Source organism: Thermochaetoides thermophila, assembly GCF_000221225.1.
Source record: "Thermochaetoides thermophila DSM 1495 unplaced genomic scaffold scf7180000011816, whole genome shotgun sequence".
Taxonomy (NCBI): domain Eukaryota; kingdom Fungi; phylum Ascomycota; class Sordariomycetes; order Sordariales; family Chaetomiaceae; genus Thermochaetoides; species Thermochaetoides thermophila.
Window position 1 is genome coordinate 3,979,740 of NW_006383032.1, and position 23,271 is coordinate 4,003,010.

General features: G+C 48.9%; 4 protein-coding genes across 4 annotated transcripts; 1 reads left to right on the top strand and 3 right to left on the bottom strand.

The window, feature by feature from the left end:
* Positions 1-5,434: 5,434 nt before the first annotated feature.
* On the top strand, positions 5,435-6,504 carry CTHT_0031760 (uncharacterized protein; the record flags this gene model as incomplete). The annotated part of the gene is made up of 2 exons (XM_006693554.1): positions 5,435-6,435; positions 6,498-6,504. The coding sequence occupies 2 exons, from the start codon at positions 5,435-5,437 to the stop codon at positions 6,502-6,504; spliced, it is 1,008 nt and encodes a 335-aa protein (XP_006693617.1).
* A 583-nt stretch (positions 6,505-7,087) lies between these two features.
* CTHT_0031770 (uncharacterized protein) lies at positions 7,088-9,377 on the bottom strand (the record flags this gene model as incomplete). The annotated part of the gene is made up of 2 exons (XM_006693555.1): positions 7,088-8,147; positions 8,206-9,377. The coding sequence occupies 2 exons, from the start codon at positions 9,375-9,377 to the stop codon at positions 7,088-7,090; spliced, it is 2,232 nt and encodes a 743-aa protein (XP_006693618.1).
* A 3,233-nt stretch (positions 9,378-12,610) lies between these two features.
* Positions 12,611-12,985, bottom strand: CTHT_0031780 (uncharacterized protein; the record flags this gene model as incomplete). Its single annotated transcript, XM_006693556.1, has 1 exon — positions 12,611-12,985. One exon carries the CDS (start codon positions 12,983-12,985, stop codon positions 12,611-12,613), a length of 375 nt encoding a protein of 124 aa, XP_006693619.1.
* Positions 12,986-17,819: 4,834 nt separating this feature from the next.
* On the bottom strand, positions 17,820-19,219 carry CTHT_0031790 (putative integral membrane protein; the record flags this gene model as incomplete). The annotated part of the gene is made up of 4 exons (XM_006693557.1): positions 17,820-18,357; positions 18,427-18,809; positions 18,866-18,970; positions 19,031-19,219. 4 exons carry the CDS (start codon positions 19,217-19,219, stop codon positions 17,820-17,822), a joined length of 1,215 nt encoding a protein of 404 aa, XP_006693620.1.
* Between the last annotated feature and the right edge of the window lie 4,052 nt (positions 19,220-23,271).

Sequence of the window (23,271 nt, forward strand, 5' to 3'; positions counted from 1 at the left end):
GAGAAGCGGGACCCGCCCGGTTGGGAAAGGAACGATCTGTAGCTCCTCTATGTTCGAGGGCGAATACGTAGACTTCAGCGGACAGCTGGAAGAGAGGTTGAAGAAAAAAGTCGAAGAGCTGAAAGCCAAGAGGCGCGAGTGAAGTCAGAGAAACTGGAGTTGCCAGGTCTAGGTGGGTACCAGGGTGGTCGTCAGGCAAAATGGGATGGAAAGCTCGAAACAGAAATGGCTTGAGACCTGACTCGTCGGGTATATTGCAAGGATCAAGCCCCTCGGGACAAAAAAATGGGGACCTCTCAAACTGCTCTGCGAAATGCGCAGTTAGAAAACACAAAACGGTGTTCCCCTTCAAAACTAAGCACCAAGATCGGTAAAAATAAGGCTATGGCCACATTTCAGGTTGATCTTAGTGCTCATTATTTGTAAATTAGTGAGACTTCTTGTTCACCATGGGAGAGCACCACAGCTCCTGAACCCCAAACCCCGAGCATCTGCCCTGATGGCAGAGCGCTCGTACTGTTGATGGTATGGCCAAGCGCGGAAACGTGCACGCTTATGCACTCATTGCCACGATCGCCGTCAGACGTGTGCAGTGAACTGAGCGTCTAGGACGGGAGTTGTGTGCCCATGGTAGGATCTGTGTGGCAAAGGCGGAGCGCAGTTGTCAGATCGACGCTTGGACCGGGGTTTGCGACACCAGGGGCTGGCCCTCCGTAGCTCCACACTTTATTTAACCTTGGCAGTTTTGGCTTTTATGGAGAATGATGAGGGGGGTGGGGCACTCCGGAGGCAATAAATTGCAAGTTTTGCTAGGCTCTTGGAATTCCATTCTGTGGCCCCAGGTTTATGTACAGAGAAACAACCTGTAGGATCAAAGTTTGGGTTTCTTATTTCCACTCTATTACTGGTTCTCGCGGCAGGAGAACAGGTAAATGCTTTGATGAGGGAAAGGCACAAGACTTAACCTATGCTGCACTCAGGCCGAGACAACAAAAAGCTCAGGTGTGAAGATCCAAACCCTTGGCGATGTGGCACCGTGCCTGAAACATTCTAACCGCCCAGGCAAGTGGCAGCTACCAGCCAATCACTTGTCCTCTGTAAGATAGGCATTCTGTGGGAGCCTAAACGCCTAGGCGTTAGGGCGTGGCTCGCCCCCCCCCCAGACATGCGTGGATGGTGGCGGGCTAACAAGCCTGCCTCAGCCCTTTGGGATGGATACACAGCCAAGCCTTTCCTCAAAAGGTTCTCCGTGCAGTGTCTCTCCCGCTGGCTAGCGAAGGCTTTGGGCCATGGTGACTTCTCGGAATACCATGTGCGATTGAACCACCCCCGTGGGGGGCGCTAAAGGAGTGCCCCTGCGACAGAATAAGTGTCTAGAGGTCACTTCTTCCCCTGTCCCCTCGCTGCCTTTAACAACCCGCTCGCCAGCAGGCTGGACCCGAGGGCGTTCTGGTTCTCTTTTCAACTATTCAGGTCCAGGGCCTCCCAGATCGAGCTCTGGGCCAGGCCTGGGATGCCGCCACGGGGCGCCTTATCCCCAACGTTGAGACCCCTCCACTTCCCCCTCCGTACGCGACCACAGTCCCACAGGGGCATCGACCCCGACACCGATTCCTCGGATTCGGAGTCGGAGCTGGAAATCCACATCCCTGGGTTCGTACAAGTGTGAACCTTCCATTCAACCCAGGACACACAACCCCCCTTGGCTTACACCGGTTTTGCCTTAAGTGCAGGCTTTTCCTCCGGCGTTACTTGTATATAGGTTAGTTCAGTAGCTATTGCTCGCCGTCGTCGTGGGCACGACCTAGCACCCTCAGGGGTGGATCCGGTCGAAAAATAGAATAGAAATAAGAATAAGGATAGGTATTCTGCGGCAGACAGATGATACCTAGAACTCCTGTTGAGACCATAACTGGGGAACATAACCTGATCACCGAGGTGAATTCGTATTGTACAGTTAGCACACTTTTTTTTCTTCTTTTCGCAAGGTTGCAATGCCACACTGAGCAGCTGTGACAGTAATACTTGGATACAGGTGAGAGATGGATAGCATGCCAGTTGATAACAGTTATGTTCAAAATAGTGCAAAAGTGAACTATATGAACAGAGTGAAACCTAATTAAACATACAATCAAAATTGTCTCCTAGAGATATCCATCTTCAGAGTGAGCATATTCTCTACATGGATTACTCTACACAATGATCTCTCCCATGATCTGAATTACCATTTAGCAGATCTATCATTTTCAAAAAGCAGCATCACTCTTGTTGCAGCGACCCTTAGACTAATAAGTTCCTATCGTAACATGCCCTGATGACATTGGCGAATTCAATGGGTAGGTCAACGGTTGTAACGACAGCCTCTTCGACGTTATTTGCCAACAACCTCTTCCTCTCCAGTCCTGTTGGTATTACGGCCGCTAGTTGCATATGACCTTCGCTTTAGCCACCTTCGATGAAGGAATTCCCGTCACAATTAGGATCACGATTTCCAAGGGTATGGTAGACTCCATGATGTGAAGCCTCATCCGCCTAACAAGCTCATCAGTTAGGAGCTCAAGCAATCAGATATATAAGGGGAGCCTATCCTGATGTACAACAACAAATCCTTCATTGTCCTCCTTCCTTCGGGCATCTGCCAATACTTGACTGCAACTTTCAGGGATCTTGAATCAAGGTCGGACACTTGCGAGGGAATTTCTTATCAAGCTCCTCATACACCGGGTGTATTCGTGAACAGTTTCTTCCTCTAAGTATTCCACGATTCGGTGGCAGATGCGCGGCCAAAGAAGATAGGCGGTGAACATGCCATTGCAAAAAATGCCATGGACTGCATGCACCATGAAGCGCATTATCTAACCAAGCTTGTACATGCCCGGGAATTTCAAACAATGCAACTGCTTGTTCTACGACTCTTCAAGCAGGGTCTTGATCCAGCCTTAGTTGGTTCGGAACCATCGGGTGGAACGAAGGTGACGAAAGGTGGCTGCTATCATGCCTCGGACGCCAGCTAATGCCCCAAGGAGTAAGAATCAGACGAGCTGTGGACAATTTCTGTTAGTATAATCTTCTGGATAAATCAACGTATTTTTAAATTTACTTCTCACCCATTGCGACTGGGCCACTGGTTTCTAAGGAGTCACCGTTTTTTTTTTTTTGCTGTGGTTGTTTTTGGCTTTAATTATGGCTTCAAGCCTGTAGCCAAGTTCATTCCCTGACTAGACCATGTGAGTTAGAATCAATATCATACAATGAAAGCAAGCTATGCGAACAGATTGAACGGTATCTCACCGGCAAAGTCTGATCAACCTCCGTACCACTTGTCCCCAAACGCCCGGGGCTTCCTATGACTGGCAACAACTCCAAGCAGCACCTCATCTTCTCCACCCTTTTTGTGGCCATGTTACATGGATGAAGCCGAAACATGGGTTGGATGACTGCTGAGAGGCGATATCTTGAGTTTCAGCTGTTAGGTTGTTCAAAATGAGCCTCAGTTATGCGATTGTCTAAAGGACATAAACTTGGTACTGAATGGACGCTGAGAGGAAAAGATCTGACTCAAGAATGGAGGGGCGATCATTCAGTATGCAGCGGAAGCCTATACTTCCAACGATCTTGAATGCCATGGTAGTCAGCGGCCTGCCTGAAGCAGCTATACGGAAGGGTTCAGTGCTCAGTCTGAGTTTCCGAGAAGCCAATAACAGCCAGCGAGCCAGACTGTTTTTGATTCTAAAAAAGCAACTGCGTGTCTGGCTGCTGGCCTTTTTATACTGTTTGTAATATGATCTACAAGGTATTGCCTGAATTCAGAACTCAGCCTTCGGCTACTTCTTGTATCCATTGTACTCAGTTCCTTCACAAGCACAGCGTGCTCAGCAATGAAGCTATATATAGTTCAATTCATTATCTGTGCACTCAAGTACCGATTTTCTTGGCTAAACCATACTTAAAGACCTGAATGAACTGCCCCTCTAAGACGGGCTCATTCAGTGTTTATCCGTGACCAAACACAACCAGGAGTTCCCAAAGGATAAGCACATCACCACCACGTCCCCGATCACTTTCGTTCTACCCACATCTGTGATAATAACAGGAGGTGGATAATCGAAAATGTATCCCGACATCTTTAGGACTGAAAGGCTGAGTCTAACCAAAGCTAACTTTCGGGTGGTGTGAGGTCAGGTGTGTTCACGTTGATCACATGTGAAAATGGTAACCCTCCAGCTGGGTTCTCCAATGAGCCCTTGTGCCCCAGCTATGGCTCGGGTCTCGGAAAAGGAAAAGGGAACTTGGCACTGGAAAATAACCTGTTGTTCAATGCCTACGAGAAAACGTCATTGCCATATGATAGATAGCATAGCATCTACTGCTGTGATAACCGCTTTGCAAGTCGGAAAGCTTGATACCATACCGATCAGCGATTGAGTAAGGTTTTTGTTGATAAGTGACAACTTCGGAAGTTCATGGCATACATGGAGATTACTCTTGCAGTTCACTGACCTAATACTACATATGGTGCCTATTGGGTGTATTCATGGAAGCTGTACGTTGGCTGTTATAGATGTGTGTCTATTTTTTTTTCTTTTAAGAGTAGAAAATAGGCAGGTAGCATTAGTCATGCAGCGATAGAGTGTATTATCACATAGCAAAGAGGAGTTTCCTTGAACGTGGCTGTTGGTAATGAGCCAACGGCAAGCCATTCGTAGAAGAGACATAGGCATGTTCAGCCGCCAACCACAAACAGCCAAGGTTAACAGAGATCATTAACTGTGACTATGGCTAATGCCAGGTAATGCTTTTTCCGCTTATCCAAATACAAAAACTTGTCAAATTGATGATATGCTTAACCGGGATATTTTGACAAGTCGGTGACGTTGGCGACGTCACCCAAGGTGACATCCAGATCAGGCTGAGAACAATCACACTTGTTGGTATATTGTTGTGTCGTCGCTCGCCAAAGTACGTCATCCGACTACTGTCACCCAAATGGTCTCACCGAATCTAGGCTGTGGAACATTGACCAATGGAGTGCAAACAGACATGGCAACCAGTGGTTGGCTCTCATTCTACAGTTGGTCCTCGGGCCTTCAATCCCTTAAATCATGGGACCCCCAGTCGTCCTTCCTGTCCTGCTTTTGCAGTGGATGCTCTTTAGTTCTTGCTAGGTGCATTCTTAGTTCACATAACCAGCTTCCCTGAGAGATATCTCATATCCTCCGGTTTGCCAGACTTGACAGATATGTGGATAGCAGGGGCCATTATCATCATCACTCTCACGGCAGTACCACTATTAGTTGGAGCAAGCGTGGTGATACTCCTAGGTGGGACTCCAAAGCCCCTTTCTCTCCCCTCCACACCCGTTGGACCTAAAGACTTTGATGTAATTCTGCGCCAGAGTACCCCATCCGAGTTCCCAAACTCCACAGTAAACATCATGTTATCCTCATACAGCGGCACCTTGAGGCCCGAGACGGCTAATGCAAGCGAGATCTTTCCATCAAGCGACTCTTTCATCCGTGGCGCCATCCAGGCCTGGGGTGAACACCTCCACCTCGAGATTCGCCCGGATGAAGTGTGGTTTACCATCCTCACCCAGCTCAACTTTTACATGGAAAGAAATGCCGAAGCTGTTCGTCACCTGTTTGTCAAGCATCAAGGCCAAGAGACAATCTTCATTGAAGACACAACGTGGACCAAAGTACTCTGGCGGTTCAAAGACGAGATTCAGGCCCGAATACTGACGCCATGGCTGAAGGACTGGATTGTCCCGGACTTCTCGACCACCACAGATAACGATATCATGACAGCCAACATTTTGATGATGGGCTTCATGAAGGCTTACTTCCGATACGAGGGAGGCATCATCTGTGGACTCCCAAGCGTGACGCTATTGGGCAAAAAAGAGGATTGGGAGAAGCTCCTGTCACGACTTGACCGTCTCTCCGAATTTGGCAAAGAGCCTGACGAGTATCGTGCACGACTCACGCCTCTCCTGAAGCGATTCGTCCGTAGCTTTGACATACCAGATTCGCCCGAGATCCGGAAGTTCTGGAACCAGATTGTCTTCGCCAAGCACGAAGCCATTTGCGGAGGCTCCCCGCTTGATCTTTCTGGTTGGATCACCGGATTCATCTACTGGAAGAACGACGGCACCCGCTGGGGGGACAACAGGAAAGGCGGGATCATCATCGACGGCATCAGCTACGGGGGCTATCACGATATCTTGACACTGCCATCGGGCTATGCCCGTGCCCCTTTCATTATGCGTGACTTCATGGGCCGGGACAGATACCCGGCCTATGTAGCTGCCGGAACGTTGGGAAAGAGACTGATCAAGGGGGCTCCCCACGGATATATTGATGCGCTCGTCCGTTCTGGACAGAACGTGAGCAAGGCTGACTTGGAGCCCGACCTGCACGGTACCCTACGTCCATTGTCAGCCTGGTTGCTATATGGCCCTTTGGAGCACACAGAAATGCCGATAACTTGGCGCTCAGATGCTGAGTTGTCATCAATCGCATCCAGGGCGCAAAGAAATCTTGATGATACATGTCGAGTACCTGTAGGGAGCTCGTTGTAAGTGTGGCGTTGGCAACGGGGAGAAGCGTTGTCGAGCACATCATATGTCCCCTGGAACAGACCCTCAATGCTGAGTTGAGGAGAGTGGTATATGGCATTGTAACATGACACTGCGCTTTGATGGAACCAAAGAGTTTCTAGGAGCCGCTGAGCAACATCAGTTTACCAGGTTCAACTAGCAACCGGAGCGCCATATCCCCATCATGAACCCAAGAAAAAAGTCCAACTTGACAATCCGGAAGTAGAAGAATCTTGCCTTCCATAGATGATGAAATGTGCTTGCTTCTAAATGCATTCCGCGACATTCGTGCTCAACATGACTACCGCCCATGCAAAATTACTATTGTGACATTGTTGTTCCATAGTCGATACTCCAAAAAAACATGAAGTGACATCCGCTAGGCCGTCGACCGAAAGAGAAGTTGAACAGAAAAGGTCTTTTTGGTAAATAGAAGCAAATTAGTCTTCGCGAAAGATGAAGCTCTCAGGGTGAAGTGGCGAATCGGTTTTAACGGTCATCCACAGTAACAGCCTCAGATGAAGGATGTGTCCCGCCTGCATAAGGACGACCACGTGGGCTGCTAGCCCTACTGTGACCCGGCATAGACATGGTACGGGCGCGGCGCGAGCCGGGGCGCGAGATCATGCGTGAGCGGGCGCGTTGTTCTTCGAGGGCAGGACGGGCTTGCTCCTTGGAGATGACCAGGCCCTGGGTGATGGACATGAGCTCACCGTTCTCCACAGCGCACATGCTGGGCCAGACGACGAGCAAAATCTCATCCGGGTCAATCTCGCCATCAAGCATCTCCTCCTGTGCTTCAATCGCACTGTCATTGAAGAGCTGAGAACCTGTTGCGGCAGAAGCCGCCCGGTCAGCCTCGTCGAGCCGGTCATCGATAGCAGCCTCGTCAGTATCGGCCCGTGTGTGCGGCATTCCAGGGTCCCGGTCAGCGGCCTCAGCGAATTCCGGCAACTCAAGCACTTGCCAGTCGAAGTCGTCATATGGGGGCCCGAAATACGGCTCGATCTTCATGTTGGCCACCTGAATACGCATCCACTGTTCACAGGCTAGTTTGCAGGCAGCTTCAAGACCAGCACAGAAAGCCTCAAATTGCAGAGCACTCAGCAGGTGCTGTACGAGCCACGAAACCTCGCGGACGACTGTCTTGACGCGGCGGGCACCCTGCTCAAGTTGGCGCTCAGGCATCGCGGCGAGCAGAGTAGCACGTATGTGGGCCTCGCGCTCTGGATCCTCATCCTCGAGAGCACGCAGGAAGCGCACGAGATTCTCATCATCGTCATCGAGAAGGTAGACAGGGCGGAAAAGGTGCTTGTGCATGGCACGGGAAAGGACAGAGAGTACGGCGCTGATGCGCATACCCTTTGCGGCCGGGGAATTGGACTGCGGAAGGGGGATTTGCAGCTGGGTTGCGTGCTTGAGATAAGGAGAATTGCGAAGGTTCGTCCAGCAGGAGGGGTCAGCAAGGATGGCCTCGTCGATATCGGGTCGGAAAGTCGATTCGACTAAAGTCACGATGGTGGTCCAAATCTTGTCGAGAATAGTAACACTGGAAAGGAGTCAGCTTGTGACACATTTTCGCACGGGAACATGGGTTGAAGACTCACTATGTATCATCAGGTTCGTCTTGAAGGAGAATACGGTATTGCTCGAGCTCTCGGAGCTTTTCACTGGTGGTTTGGAGGTTCTGGGTCGTTTCCTCCAGCTGAATCTGCAAGTCACGGCCATGTTCTTCAGCCTTGTTGGCACGCTCACCCTCAGCCTTGAGCTTGGCATGAAGGTCTTCGATCTCGGCATTCTTTTCGTCGACTGTCTGTTGGAGCGAAGTAATTTGCTCCTCGGCAGCACGCAAAGACTCCTGCAGACTCTCAATCTCGTTGTTCTTGTGTGCGATAGTATCCTTAAGGGACGCGATCTCTTTCTGGGCGGCTTCGAGCTCCCGCTCAAGGTTCTTCTTTACCTGCTCCAGTGACTCAACCCTTTCCTTCAATGTCGCAATCTTGGCCTCGTTGTCCATCTTGATCTGCTCGAGACTGGTCTTGGAAGTATAGAGATCGGAAACCTTGGCCTTCAGACCCTCGATCTCAACGTCGTTCCTCGCCTTGATCTTCTCAAGGTTAAGCTTCGACTCAGCGAGACGGGCGATTTCGAGCTCGTTATCCGCTTTAATTTGTTCAAGGGTTTTCTTTGCACTCTGCAGATCGGCAATGTGCCCTTTCAAGCTCTTCACAACGGAGTCATGGCTGGCCTGGATCTCCATCAACTTGTTGTTTGCTTGCGTCAAGGCGGCAATCTCCTCCGCGGCCTTGGCGGCAGCGGCAGCGGCGAGTTCTTCGCCGAGTTTCTTTTCTTGCTCAACAAGAGTCTTAGCGGCCTGAAGCTCGGCGTACTCCTTTTTGATATTCTCGACAGCTTGGGCAGCGGCGCTCCTCTCCCTCTCAATAAGCTTCTGGGTGTCCTCGAGATCGCTTTCTAACCTTGCCCTCGCAGCCTGCATCTGAAGAATTTCCTGGACCTTCTCCTGAACCAGCCCCTCGAGCTCCTGCTTCTCCTTGAGAAGCTCCTCCTTTTGGGCCTCGAGCTCATTGCGAAACTTTCGGTACTCTTCTAGGACAACCTGATGGGAGCTGGACAGCTTGTTATTCTGCTCCTTGACATAGAGGAATTCGCTGAAGACATCGGCGACGAGCTTATAGTTGGGGTCTGAGGTCAGGTCGCGGATCGCTCGCACCAGACCGTCAACCGCCTGGGTGGGGTCGGCGTCGAGATGGGAACCCATTGCCGGTCTTGACGTGGACGGTGCCGTCGGCGGAGACCCGGCGCTGGGACGATACGAAGATTGAGAGCTACGGGGCTTGTTGGAAGCCAGTTTGGGCGTATGGAGATGCGCGATACAGTTCGGCGGTGGTGTAAGGCCGCGGGTAGAGGCGATCGAGAAAACGAATGGGCCGAAGGGTCAACGACACGGTCAAAACAGGCGCCGTAGAAAAGAGATTGCTGCCCTGGCGTCCGTGGGGCGTCACAACGCGAGCTGTGTCCAATCTTGGAGCAGAGTAGCTGTGGGGTGGTGAAGACTGCAGGCGAAATCCAAAAAGCGGATGACGCGCCGTTATGTACAGATGCGTAGGCGCTATGTATGGCAGATGAAGCCTAAGTCAGGCCGTGGCAGGGGAAAAGGCGATAGCTACGGTCAAGGTCGGTCAATAGGAGCACTGGGCCTGGAGCGGCACTAATGACACCAATACAAGCGCTCTGAGTGATGATGGGGGAGGCTGAAGGAAAAGGAGAAGAGGCTCCCGGCCGGGTACCCAGTCGGGAAGAGCCTGGAGAGGTGGCTGGTGTTGTTGAGCGACAACGAGCACCCACGCAAGCAGGAAATGTGACGAGACCCAGAAGAACCCGTGGACAATGACAGTGGACGCAGGGCTGCATATGGCAGACTGCCTCCCAAATTGTCAAATAATGGGTGTCAATTGGGCTCAAAGACATGCGCAGGCTTGTGAAGAGGCCGTTCTGCAGTGCTGGCTGGCCCATCAGGGCATGCCAAATGTGGTCTCAGGCGCCCCGACCTGGGTGTGGCCGGGGAAGAGGCGAAAGGCGGCGATCGTAGTGCATACATGCAGATGCGTGACGCAGGATGCGAGCGGAGCGGATGGAGCCCAACAACAGGCGATGGCTCCCTCAAAAGCCAGCTGGTAGTGTCCAACCATTCTTGTCCATGGATCGCTACTGCTGCATCTGACATCACACTACCAGCCAACTATCACCCATGCCAGACGCCAGGCGCACTGCACGCATTTGAACACGCACAACACGTAAGGGAAAAAAAAGTTGTGGCATTGGCCTCCTTGTCGATGTTGTCGACGGTGCAAATCACGCTTCAAATTCCGCATCGCCGATCTGCAGAAGCTTTGGCTGCTGGCGCGCAGACTTGGGTCTTGGCGGCCCGCAGAGTGTCCATGTCGTCGTCGGCCGACAACTCGTCGATGAGTCGATGAGACACTCAAGTGGGGGATGACCAGTGACCAGTCACCGAGCCGCTTCTCCAACAAAGACTCCTGACGTGGCATGGCGCTTTGCCAGCACTGCGCCTTCTTGGCTCTGCTTGGGCCCCGCTTTTGCCATCTTGCTCTGTCCCTTGGGACTTCCAAGCTTCACGTTGGGCGTTCCACTCGATTCCTTCCAGCAGAAAGTAATCTCTCTCTGCAATTAATGCCGATGAATTCTCAGCCGGATTGCCGGTCATTAGACAAGGATAAGCCATCGTTCAATTGACCTTGACAAGCTGTAGGGTTTACCACTTAGGAATTGGGGCTGTGGGAGCCGACTGCGAACGCCTCCATCAAGCATTGCTTCCCGAGGCCGTCGTCATTGGCAAATGTTCGGTTTGATAGGTAACCGATAGGTAGCGGATCTGATGCGATTGCCTATTTTTTGAATCTGCTTCAGATGGATTCCACATCCAACCATGACGAAAACGCTCTGGCTTTCTCTGTTGCCCTCCAGTTTTCTCGCGGCCCCTTTCGCCTGCGTCGCTCCTCCTCGTGACTGGCCCCACTGGCAACCAGATCCCCCTGTGCCGAATCGTCCATCCGCCAATGAGACTATTCGGGAAGACAAGCCGCCAGCAGGTGGATGGTGAGCGGCGCCGATGGGCTGGGTTTTCTCCGTCTTGGCATCCGAATCCTCCAGCTGTCGGCTGTAGCGGGCCTCTTTGTTTTCCGGACCAGGCGTTTTGCCAATCGCCATCTTGGCCGACTTCATCCACACTACTGCGCAGCTGATCAACGACAACAATCGCTTGCCAACATTGCCTAGAAAGCAAATTCTCATGTTTTCTAGGGTCTCACTCGCCATTGTTACTGGTCAAGTACATCGCATTCCCGAGCTTGTGTGTTTACGCCCCATTCGATGCGGCATATGTGACAGTGGCTGCCCTTTTGACCAGAGTTTCTTCACTGCTTTGCCTTGCTGCACAGTTTTGCGCTTGCTGTCTTTGTGTTGCCTGAGTGTGTGACTTATGCGAATATCGTTAGCACCTGTTTTATGCTTTATCGCCTCCATCTGGGCGACTAGGAAGTTCATCCCTGTCACTTCAAGTAGAAGCAGCCGGTGCTGCGCATTGTCTAAGCAGGAATCGCTCATAACAGATCCATATCAATGGTTTCAGTCTTAACACCACTCGCTCTGCTGGATGTAGCACACAAATTCCCCTCCGGGTACCTGCTCTAAAACCTGCCCAGCTTGGTAGTGGTAGCCCATGATCTGGGTTCTGATTGGTTGTTTTGCTAATGTCAGGGCTCGCTGTCACTGACATTAATAGCATCTGTGTTGCCATGTACCTATTTATATTGCCAAGATCTTATGGCCCTCAAAAACAAGAAACATCCTCTAGACTCGCAGGATAAGTTGTCTAAGTACATATGAATACAGTAAGAAAATATGCACCATCGTCTATGTACGTGAACAAAATACTCCGAAACCAAAGAGCAGCGAAGTCTGCTATTCTACAAATGGGTAACAGAAGAATCACAGGGGTATCACTTGACAGAGTAAGACCAGAAAGCCACTACCACTTGCCAAAATTGTCACCAAGGGCCAACAAAGCCAGTAGCATGGACTGATTAAATCCCGAGGGACAAGGACTTTGGGCTAGGGCCTTGCAACATAGCCAATTCATTTATCCATCCGTAAGCCCAAGCCATTCCTGTGCCAAAGTACTGACACTGCTGGAATGGTAGACTGGAGTGCAACAAGCTTCTCCAGCTTCACCCAAGTTAGGTAAACTTGTTTGCCGTCACTCGTGCCACAGCAACCATACAGTTACTGTGTTCATTCCACAAGTGAAGAGCCCTCCCAATTCTCTTTCCAGGCTTACTCTCATGATGCCATCATCTGCACGTTGTCGCAGCTGGAACACGACTTCTGGAGTGACGCGCATCGAAATGCGCCGTCCATTCTCCAGATGATCAATGTCTTCATCCAGTGATATTTGTCGAGTCCCGATGGACATCACAGCATCTGGAAAAAGTTGAGGCGTTCCTGCTCTTCCTCTTCTGTCTTTCGCCGGCGGGCAGTCTCCTCGGTCTCGTCAGTGTGTCCACTAACCGGCCGAGTCTGTGTCGCGTTTATCCATGCAAGATCTTTCGGTGCGGCGTAGGCGGAGTAGATTGGGTTGCAAGTTGGGTGCGGCATGTATGAAACTTGAACCTTGGTCTTGCTATTCTTGAGTGGATCGTCGAAAGAGGAATCGGTCGAGGTCTTCTTGGAGTTGGCAATTTGTGGTCGGTCGAAAGTTCCGTACTTCTCTTTGACTTGGACAGTGGCGGCTTCATCGTCTTGTTTGCGTTTCCTCCAGAAGCGCAGGAGAGTAAGACATCCAGGCATGGTGAATGGTGTTGTTAGAAAAACATAACTGCGATGGTTGAGATAGAGAAGTGACCTATTCTGGTCAGACTTGGGGGTTTGTGATGACAGGAACCGAGGGTTGAGGTTGGGCTGGGGAGGTAGAGGGTTAAAGAAGCGGGGTCAGGAGGTCGAGTCAGGTGGCTTATACAAGATGCAGCAAGTGGCTGAATTATTACCTGATAGGTGGTGATTCAGGCGTCCTAATTCAGAACCGGGCTACTTGACAGCAGCAATAGCAACGCCACATATATGTTGGATGGGAGTTTGGAGACGCAAGTTGAAGCCTAGGAGTTCCTCTGCATGCAGGTATGCTTCAGACCTCTCTCAGGAGAGAAGCATAAAAACTCTAACATGATGAGGACCGCAATTCGAGGAAAATCCGAGCCTTATAACCATCCTTTTCTCTGTGATCCCTACCGAAGATGATGAGGCTTTTTCACTGCCATTATTGGAAACATTCGCTTCCGGCTGCCACATCATTGTTATCCCTGATGTTGGCGATCTCAACCGCTGACAATGGCCGTATGGGAATTTGTTTCCGGGGTGCTGGCATTAGTTGAAAGATCCGTTATTGGACCCTTCCTTCGAGTGCTTGGGGCTAACGGCCAAGGAAGACCGAATTGGGAAATTCAGCTTCAAGCTAACTGGGCCAGATGACTGTTGCTCCTGAAATGATGCCCCAGTTCTTGGCAATCGATCCACATCCCATTTTGAGCACCAATTCATGTCTTGCGGGGAGCAAAAGCAATGATTCTTTGCATGTGACTATTGCTGGATATAACTATTGTGCAAGTAGTCAAGACCAAGTAAGTAACTCATGACGGCGTGTCGAGTGACAATTGTTGAGCTCTTGGGGACAATCAGCGCAAAACACCTTTCCAACATTGCTTGGCTTTTTTTGGTCATGCTGTGCAGTGTCTTCGCGACTTGTGAGAGGGCGTTTGATGACGGAAGGCGTAGATCAGGACATGTCACTGCATTGAGCAGACTAGCGTGTTGCTTGCGGTACCCCACTGGAGGACAGCCCCGATCTAAACTACAGATCGGTAACTGCAAGCACCTGGAAACATTATGCTACTCCATCATCATACTGAGCGAATGAAAGATCGCTCAATTGCTTTGAGGCCATTGTTGCCAGTTCTTGTTGGTAGTCTATGTCCTCTGTTACTATATGTTCATATTGCTAAAATCCACGCTGCGAGATCATGTCGCAAAATTGCAATTGGCCTTGCAGGTGGGATGGCTGTCTCACGAGCATAACATGCATCAATCACTCTAGTTGGCCGCTAGTGGCATCGTCATGCGATGTTGGGATGCAAACCACGCATAGTCAGCCAGTGAGATAAGGGGCAGCTAAGAGCCTTGTGCTTTTCATTTACCAACTTCTCAGTTTACGGAAGAGACTTTCCCGTAGCACAAAACTACCAAGGTCCTAAAGAAGCTGTAAACTTGATATATTCTGACGGTACTGCGAGAGCACCACCAAACTAGCGAACTGGCGGCGATACATAGCTCGTCCGGTACCTGCTCCACACTTTACCTTATACTTAAGTAGAGTTTTCACGAGCCCTTGCTCTTTTCTTTTCTTTTCTCTTCGTATAATAATAAAGCCTTTTGACCTTTATAATAAGCTAGTATTGCAATAGTTTACTGTCACGACCAACAGAGGGGTAGCAGGCAGGAAAAGTGGGATCAGGTGCAAAGCACCAATAAAAAACGCGGTTCACGCGGGCCCGAAACGGCCAATATAGAAAACAGCGGTCTTTGACGTGAGGTCTCCAGAGTCAAGAACCACTGACGAAGGGCTGAAGGGGCTCGGTAGAAGGAAGAAACAAGGAAGGATCTTGAGTATATGAGGTGGATAGTTACCTCGTAGGAAGAAGGGGACGAAGAGCTCCCCAGTCAGCAATACTAACAGTTGCGTATACCCAACTGGTGACTGCAGTGCCCTTGAATCTGGTGAGAACCCCTCTCTCGAATCCAAAAGCCTTGGCCCGAACTTGAACGCATCTCAGGAAGGCTAGATGATCGTCGTGATATCTGATAACCAAACTTTGAAACTAATAGGACTCTATCTATTGATCGCCAACTATAATTAAAGCCTTTATATAGGAATAGGGTCAGATAGGATGTGCTTGTTAATACACATGTGACGACCCAGAAAGACCTCCTGAGATGGGTTCGAGACGTGCCAAGTCGCTGAATCTGAGAGACAGAAGTTCTCACACAATCAGGATGATCCCTGCGATCACCAGGTGAACAGACAACTGTTTATATTGCTGACTGGAGAGCTTCCTTGGCCAGATGGCCCTGCCTGGAATATATATACATCTCATATGCCCTTGTGGCTTTTCTTGTTCCTTGCTGCTCAATGGCGCAAACTGTTGAGGACCAATGCCTCTTAATGTCGAGGAACTACTCCCCAATGCGTGGGGTCGTTGGTGGCGGATATTTGGGCTTGATGGGCCAAAACTTTCTTTTCCTTTGATCAGTGGTTGCACAGAACCCGCTCTTCCAGATAGAGCTCTTGTTGGTCGTGACATATACCTCTACCAGATAATTAAACGCTGTTAATGGTAAGGTAGTTGTGACGATCCATCCAGCCTTCCTGAGATGCGTTCAAGTTCGGGCCAAGGCTTTTGGATTCGAGAGAGGGGTTCTCACCAGATTCAAGGGCACTGCAGTCACCAGTTGGGTATACGCAACTGTTAGTATTGCTGACTGGGGAGCTCTTCGTCCCCTTCTTCCTACGAGGTAACTATCCACCTCATATACTCAAGATCCTTCCTTGTTTCTTCCTTCTACCGAGCCCCTTCAGCCCTTCGTCAGTGGTTCTTGACTCTGGAGACCTCACGCCAAAGACCGCTGTTTTCTATATTGGCCGTTTCGGGCCCGCGTGAACCGCGTTTTTTATTGGTGCTTTGCACCTGATCCCACTTTTCCTGCCTGCTACCCCTCTGTTGGCCGTGACAGTTTAGTGGAGTTGACTATAGAAGTATAATAGAGCGAATGCTACTACTTATATATTGAGTATACTAGAGCAGTATAGTTATAGGCCTCCTGAACTTAGATCGAAGGTGGTAGCCGCTGCAAAGTAGATACTAAGTTTAGTCAAGCAGGTAGAAAGGAAGGTATATGTCACGACCAACAGAATGTATCAAGCGGAAAAGGAACAATGGATTTTGACGAAAGGTTGTCAGAGCTAAGAATAGCCAACGAAAGAATGTCAGAACTTAAGCGTCAGTAGTGAAAGATCGTCAAAGATGAGAAAATCTGACGGAAGACTGAAAGGTCTTTGGTAGAAGAGACAAGGAAGAATTCTGAGTATATAGGTAGATAGACTCCTCGCAGAAAGAAGGGGGGACGAGAAGAACTCTCTAGTCAGCAATACAAACCGTTATCTAAACCAACTGGTGACCGCAGTACTTCTGAATCTGTGAGAACTCCTGTCTCTTAGATCCATAAGCCTTGAACCAAGCTCGAACCCATCGCAGGACGGTTAGTTGGATCATCACAACGTAGAAAAGTCAAGAACTATTTTTTGGTTTAAAAGAAAGCTAGAAATATAGTCTAGCAGGCAGCCTCTGCATACACATAGAGAGGAATGAGTGTAGTCATATACGGCAGCATGCAACAACCAGTCTGACTAGTGTCTTACCTGAACAAGCAATATACCACCCATTGCACACGTGAATGCTAATCGGTAAACAATAATCACACTGAGTTTCTACCTCTCAATGTTGAAAATTCTTAGATCCTTGACTCACTTATTCAGATATTTATCAGTGGTCCATACATCTCCCTAGGCTAATGAGAGAAGCATTAGAGAGCTCAACACGTTATGTGAGAAACTGCCTTAAGTGTTGTCATACCAGTGGCTAGTTTAACATTGACCTTTGTGACACTTGTTGAGAGTTGCGTTGGTATGGGAGTTGTGTAATGAATACGATCCAATGCGACATCCCACAGATTTACACCATCATAAGTATGAAGCAAGTTCATTAGAGTCACGAGTTATGTCTTGAGCTTTCTTAGTTTCCTCGGCTGGGGCCTGATTCAGCAGATACAGCCACAACCCAAAAGAGGACGAAACTTCTAGTACATTCATTGCTTTATTTTCATTGGAAGACCTTAACCATGATCAAAAGGCTGGTTCATGTTCACCGTACTACGGTTGGGAGTAAGGGAATGACAAGTCTAAGAGTCCCCGAATATGTTGTTACGTACCGTGATCCTTTTTCGTGTAACACATGGAGAATGATGTCCGGTTCATTGATAAACCAGCCCGGGAATAACTTGTACTTTAGCTGCTAGATGTCTCAATGGCTTAGTTAAGTTCAACACCACTACATCATTGGCATGAAGGTCATTGCTGGATCAACTGATGTTGAACTATATTCCGCTACGAAACGGACCTATATCACTTCCCGAGTTGTTACACCAATCCGCCAAGAGACAGATCCAAGCTACCAATTTCGTTGTGAGGGTTCATTAGGAATCACTCATGTCTGTAAATCAGCTGTTCATAGCGAAACAGTGTCGATGACAGAAGATGGCTTCATGTCTCATTGTATCAGTCATAGAGCTAGTCCGTCCAACCATTATCTCCGTTGACAGATATAAGGTTCAGCTGACCACACCCTATACACTTCCCACCATTCTGAATAAAAAGACTTATATATCACAACCGAAATGGAGACAAGACGCCTTTGTGGCCACTGGGTATCGACGGTCCTGGATATCCTTAACTATAACATAAGCCTGACTGACAGCCTGCTCATCAATGGGAGTAATTGTTGGGTTGCCGCCATGCTCAGTTCCAGCCTGTCCTCTCAGCATATCTGGCATGACGGTTGGGCGATACGAACCCAGTAACACCAAACTCATTTGCCTGGCCTGCTGATCCATGATGGAAGTCCATACTCACTTCGTGCGTGACTTGCACTCCAAAGGGATTATGGTTAAAACCGTTGCGCCCGCTAGAGGGTTGACGAGCAAGCTCGACGTCGCTATCGTGCAATGACGCTGCGGAGTCAGACCCCTTTCGTTTGGCACGGGCGTCAGGGGAGTCGAGCTGGGATTCGAGGGCCGAGGGATTGGTGCCGATGGTTTGAGTGTAGCCACGGCTGGGCTTTGCGGTATTGGAGGAATGAGAACGAGAACCCCATTGTAGCTGGGAGCGAAGCCGAGGGAAAATGTGAACCAGGAGTGGGCGCAAGGTTGGCAAACAGGCGCAGGTGATGGCTGAGGTGAGCTCGACAACGGACCAAATCGAGGCGTCGGCATTCTCCCAGGTAAAGTCTTCGAACATCTTCAAAAAACGGATACGAACGATGGAGATAATGACGGTGCTTGGTTACATTGTCAGTGCTTGCCTCCAAAAGAACAGAGAGGGAAGAGGTACTGAAGGGAGTACTCACAAGAAACCCAAGCAGAAGATGCCCAGCAGCAGGATCTTGGAGGGCCGTGCGAGGTGCAGCTTCCAGATAACGGGTAACGGCAAGCAAAAGACGGCCACGTCGGTGATAATGTTGCCAGCGGCGTTGATGTACCACTGGGGAATATTAGGAATGCATTTGGCCTGGATGGTGAGGTCCCAAAAGCCAGAGATGGGGTTGCATGTGAAGATGCCAACCATCACCTGCGATAGAGCCCAGCCACCCACAATAAACATGCTCACCAAGTAGACGATGCGCATGTTGGTGAATTTCTCCACAGCTAGCAGACGGTAATATTGAAGAAGGAACGTTAACTTGAGGAACATGAGCCCTGAGCAGTACATGACGATGGAGACATAGAAGGCCTGCGGCTATCAGTATGAATGAATGGCGAGAGGTGTCCGCACGGAAATGAGCTCACCCGGAGATATAGAGGGATGTTCGCCTGATCAATGGCATAGATATGTCGTCCCAAGCCATATGTTGTCATGTACGCAATGGAAACACCTGTGCCAACGATCACAAACTTCAAGGAGTCCATCAGTCAAAGGCGCTATTCCACAGCAGGATAAGTATAGAAACATACCAGGCTGAGGACACAAGCATAGTCGTCTATGCCCAAGCTCTTGACGACAAATCCACGCGTCCAAAAGCGCAGGGTGACCATAACTGTTGACCAGGCGAGACAGAAAATGACAACGCCGAGGACGATGGGACCTCTGTCGTCTGTGAAAACATTCGGCGGAAGAGTCGAGGCTTCTCCTGAGGCCGACATGTTGGAGTTGAGCAGCTGGAAGGATGAAAGTGTGAAAAAAGTCGATATTGAAGCTAAGAGATCGCTCAGGGCTGGGAGAAGGCCAGACCCTCAAGTAGACGAAAGGAGGATGGTCTTTGACAGGAACTTAAAGGAGCTGTGTTTGAAAGAAAAATGCTGACATCACCAACGGACATTCTTAGGAAGTTAAACGACAGCCATAAGCACCGCAGTCGCCATCATTGAAAGAGGAAGACTGCCGGTGAGTTGTCTGGTCGCCACGGCACATGATACTAATAGTGCCGGTCCCTTTAAGTATGTGCTACTTACAAGTAGATGTCGAGTGTTCAGGTAATTTACCCACTCTTTTGACTTCTCGAACCATCAGCTCTGCTCAGTGCTGACGTATGTACAATACCCCCTGGGCTTCTTGTTCGTTAGCGCAAGACTTTGGGACCAGGGTTTGCCTAACGACATCACTCAACCATAAACAACCATTTTCGGAGCAAGAAAGTAATATCAATGAATAATGTAGAGAAGTTTTTGCTCGATCATATCGACTACGTAGTTTTGACCCAGAATTGGCGATTTGGGCAAGAATATCGTGGTGTACAATGTGAGGCGAACTTGGGACCCTGCCTAAAGTCTCGCACTAACAATCAGACGAGGGGTGAACTGTACAAAAATTACTCGGATTTGCTTGTTAGCTCCTTGGTAAGAATGTTTAAGAACAGCACGGACCCTCGCTAAGGAGTAAACGAAACAAACCTCGGCACCTCTATAGCTAGGCAAGGTGGCCCGGTGGTGGTATTATGCAGTAGATATGTATGACAGAAATGTTAAAAAGTCTGCTCTTTTCAAATAGCTGTAAATTACGACGACAGTTTTTATAGTCTGTGCTACTCCTATTTACTGTCACTATCAAACTATTTCAATTAAGAAAAAAAATCCAGGGTCTTTTAGCTATGTAATAATCTGAAATCGATGGTTAATAGCTATGTGGAAGATCTTTATCATGCTGTTTTAAATAGAAGATTAGTAAGCCAAAAAAAGAATCTATCAGTACATTATGCATTTTAGAAAGTTTTTATAAAAAGTGTTCGGTTATACAAGGTTAATAGATATTTAAAATATCTAGACCTAACTGATGCAGTTAAAGATATGAAACGACTTCCTTGAATAGTATAGTTCTCTGCTAGCTAGTTGGTATCTAAGTATATCATATATCAGAGATTTTAGCAATAGTCTATTATACTATTTATAAGACGGCTACCTTATTTTTCTTTGTACTTCAAAAGCCTATACCTATGTCTTGTATATTTATCTCCCGTTAGTTTTGTTGATTGGAGAGTTCTTCAGCCCCTTTCTACGAGGATCTATCCACCTTATCTACACTCAGCATCTTCCTTTGCTTTCTGGCGCCTTTGAATTCTCTATCACACTTTTTGTGATATTTTTTCCTTGCGTTTCACTGGCTGCTCTGGACCTACATCTCCAGTGCTTCATCGATTTTTGCATATCCTCTCATATATCTATAGTTCCTGTTAGTCGTGACAATGTAGAAAATTTTAAATCTAATAGAGTATGTTTTTTTATATAATCTAGTACTTGATTCATAGCTAGTTAAGCTAAAGCTAGTGAATCCTGTTAGATTCTCGATATATTATTGCTTGAAAGCAAGATAACCCTTGTTATAAATATTTTTCGGTATTTTTTCAGTAATCTGAGATAATTTACTGAAAATAAATATAGCTCGTACTACTGTATACACTCATGGAGCTGTTGGCGGGAGCAAAACCCTCCGCCAACTCCATCGCTTAGTCGCTACGGGATCTCCAGCTTCACTGCAACTTCTGCGTCGCAAGCAGAGACTCTTGGCTAGAGAACTTCGGGCTAAGGTAGTAGATTTACCGGGCAACATCCCTTTGCTGGCTAGTCTTTGGTCTGTGCACTGCCTAGATCCAGCTCGAGTGAGAATATCAGCGGGAGACAATAGGCGGTCGAGAGTGGAGCAGTTGGGGTTGACAACCACTCGGAAGACCGTCAACAAGGTCTCGCCAGCCTCGCCAGTCTTGCCTACGGTATCATCGGCGCTGGCAGACTGTCGGTCCACCTATCCCTAGGCATCAAATGTAGACATCGTCCGACTGGGGCTTGCGCGAAGGTGGAGTTGTCCGATCCGCCAAGGTCAAGCGATCAAGACGCTTGAAGTATTTGGAATCCCTAGTGTGATGACGAGCGAAAGCACAAGCATGCAACAAAGTGCAGAAGCGACGTTGGCGATGTAGTCTTGGTGCATCTGGCGCCGGAAGCTGTGACCCCGCTGCGTCCGAGCGCATGTGGAGTTACCTATAGCAATACCTTGGCTTGCTCGTTAGCGCAAGACTTTGGGGCCGGGGTTTGCTAACGACATCTTAAACATAGAGCAACCACGCACAGAGCAAGAAATGGTATTAATGGATACATAGTTCATTTTGAGAAAACCCTGCTGTTTACATTATAGGGCCGAGCAGGGGCCTGCCCAAAGTTTTGTACTAACAGTTAAAGAAGGGATGATCTGTACACTACCTTGTATGCCTGGTCTCCAAAGTCTTGGGTTATCCAACTAAGGAGGGATTGTAACCCTGAGGATATCTATCTTGGCTGCGACTGTATCAGGTTAGTGACCGTCTCACTGGAACAAAATAGGCACGACCGGGCGTATCGAAATCGAAAATAAACATCCAGACCATCAGTCAACTTAAAGCAGATTACCTAGTCCCAGCAGTTGGCTACCGGCAGCTACCTAGGTATTTCAACGCTAGTGAAGTCTCAGCACGGATCTGCTTACGAAGGAGGTACGTAGCCATACAGATTGGTTGGTGCCTTGACGAGGTCTGTGCCCTTTGTTGAGCTCCTCATTGCTAGTGCTCAGTAAGTACCTGCTTAAGTGTGTGATCTGGACCTTTGAGTCTGCAAAATCTTCATTTCTTTTGGGGACCGTGCTCTCTTTCCTACGCTGCGGCCCCACCTCCCTCTGCGCAGCCTTCCACACATCCCTGTCTCGCGACCCTGCGAGTGAGTTGCTCTCGTCTCTCCGTTCGAAGCGCTGTTCAAAATCAACATTCGAATCAATCATCTAGCTAAATAATTGCCATTGCCATTTTCATCTCCATCTCTATCGTCGGTGCAATCACATCGCCATCCCAATAAGGTAGAGAGCAATGATTAGGCTTCTAACCCGGCGCTGTTTGCCGAACGGTTCAAGTTTACACACCTTAGCCCTACCAGCCGCGCCAATCAACTGTGCCGTACTCGCAGCTACCCTAAGCCGTACCCCGCAGCCTTGCTGATGCATAGTTCGAAGTGCATGACCCAGTGGCTTGTGCTTCGTTGGAAACCTTGTCAGAGTTTTCTGTCCAGGGGTTCTCTCCCAAGAAAATTCATGACCGAATGTCCATCTTACTATGCTGTATCAAAGTAGATCAAATTCACTTCCTATATACCTAGATCTATCGGTTCCCTTCAAGACGCACAAGTGGCTGTTGAACCCCCTCAAAATTCCCGAATGAATAGGCACACTGGAGTTGCAGCCCTGTGAGGCTTTTGCGCTGATGCACAGATTGACAGCTCCACATGCTCCGGCTAACTCGGGCAGTCTTGTACCTAGATCTTTTCCCCTGGCGGTAACACCCGCGATGGAACGCAATCCCGTGGTACCGAGGTTGGCAGTCCTGGGTGTTCCTATAAGCAGCATGTTACTGTGTATACCAGTGGATCCGCCCCTTTCTCTGCAAAAACAGCCTCACAAAACACGCCTCGTCCAAAACCCCAATGTTAAAAGTTCAATAACCACGGGCCTTGCCTATGGCTAAACTTTCGATTCCACTGTGAGTGCATGTTTCATGCTACAATATTGTGGTAGGTGCTTTGTGATTTTGTTGAAAAGCTTCGAGGTCAGTTGGGAGTTTTCCTAGGGTGAAAGCACAACCCTATATATTTCTAGCTTGGCTACTATGTTGGGTTTAGCGACGTTTGTTTATTGGAGCAACGTACCTGAGCCCGTTAGGGTTAAGTTACCCTGGGGGCACCGT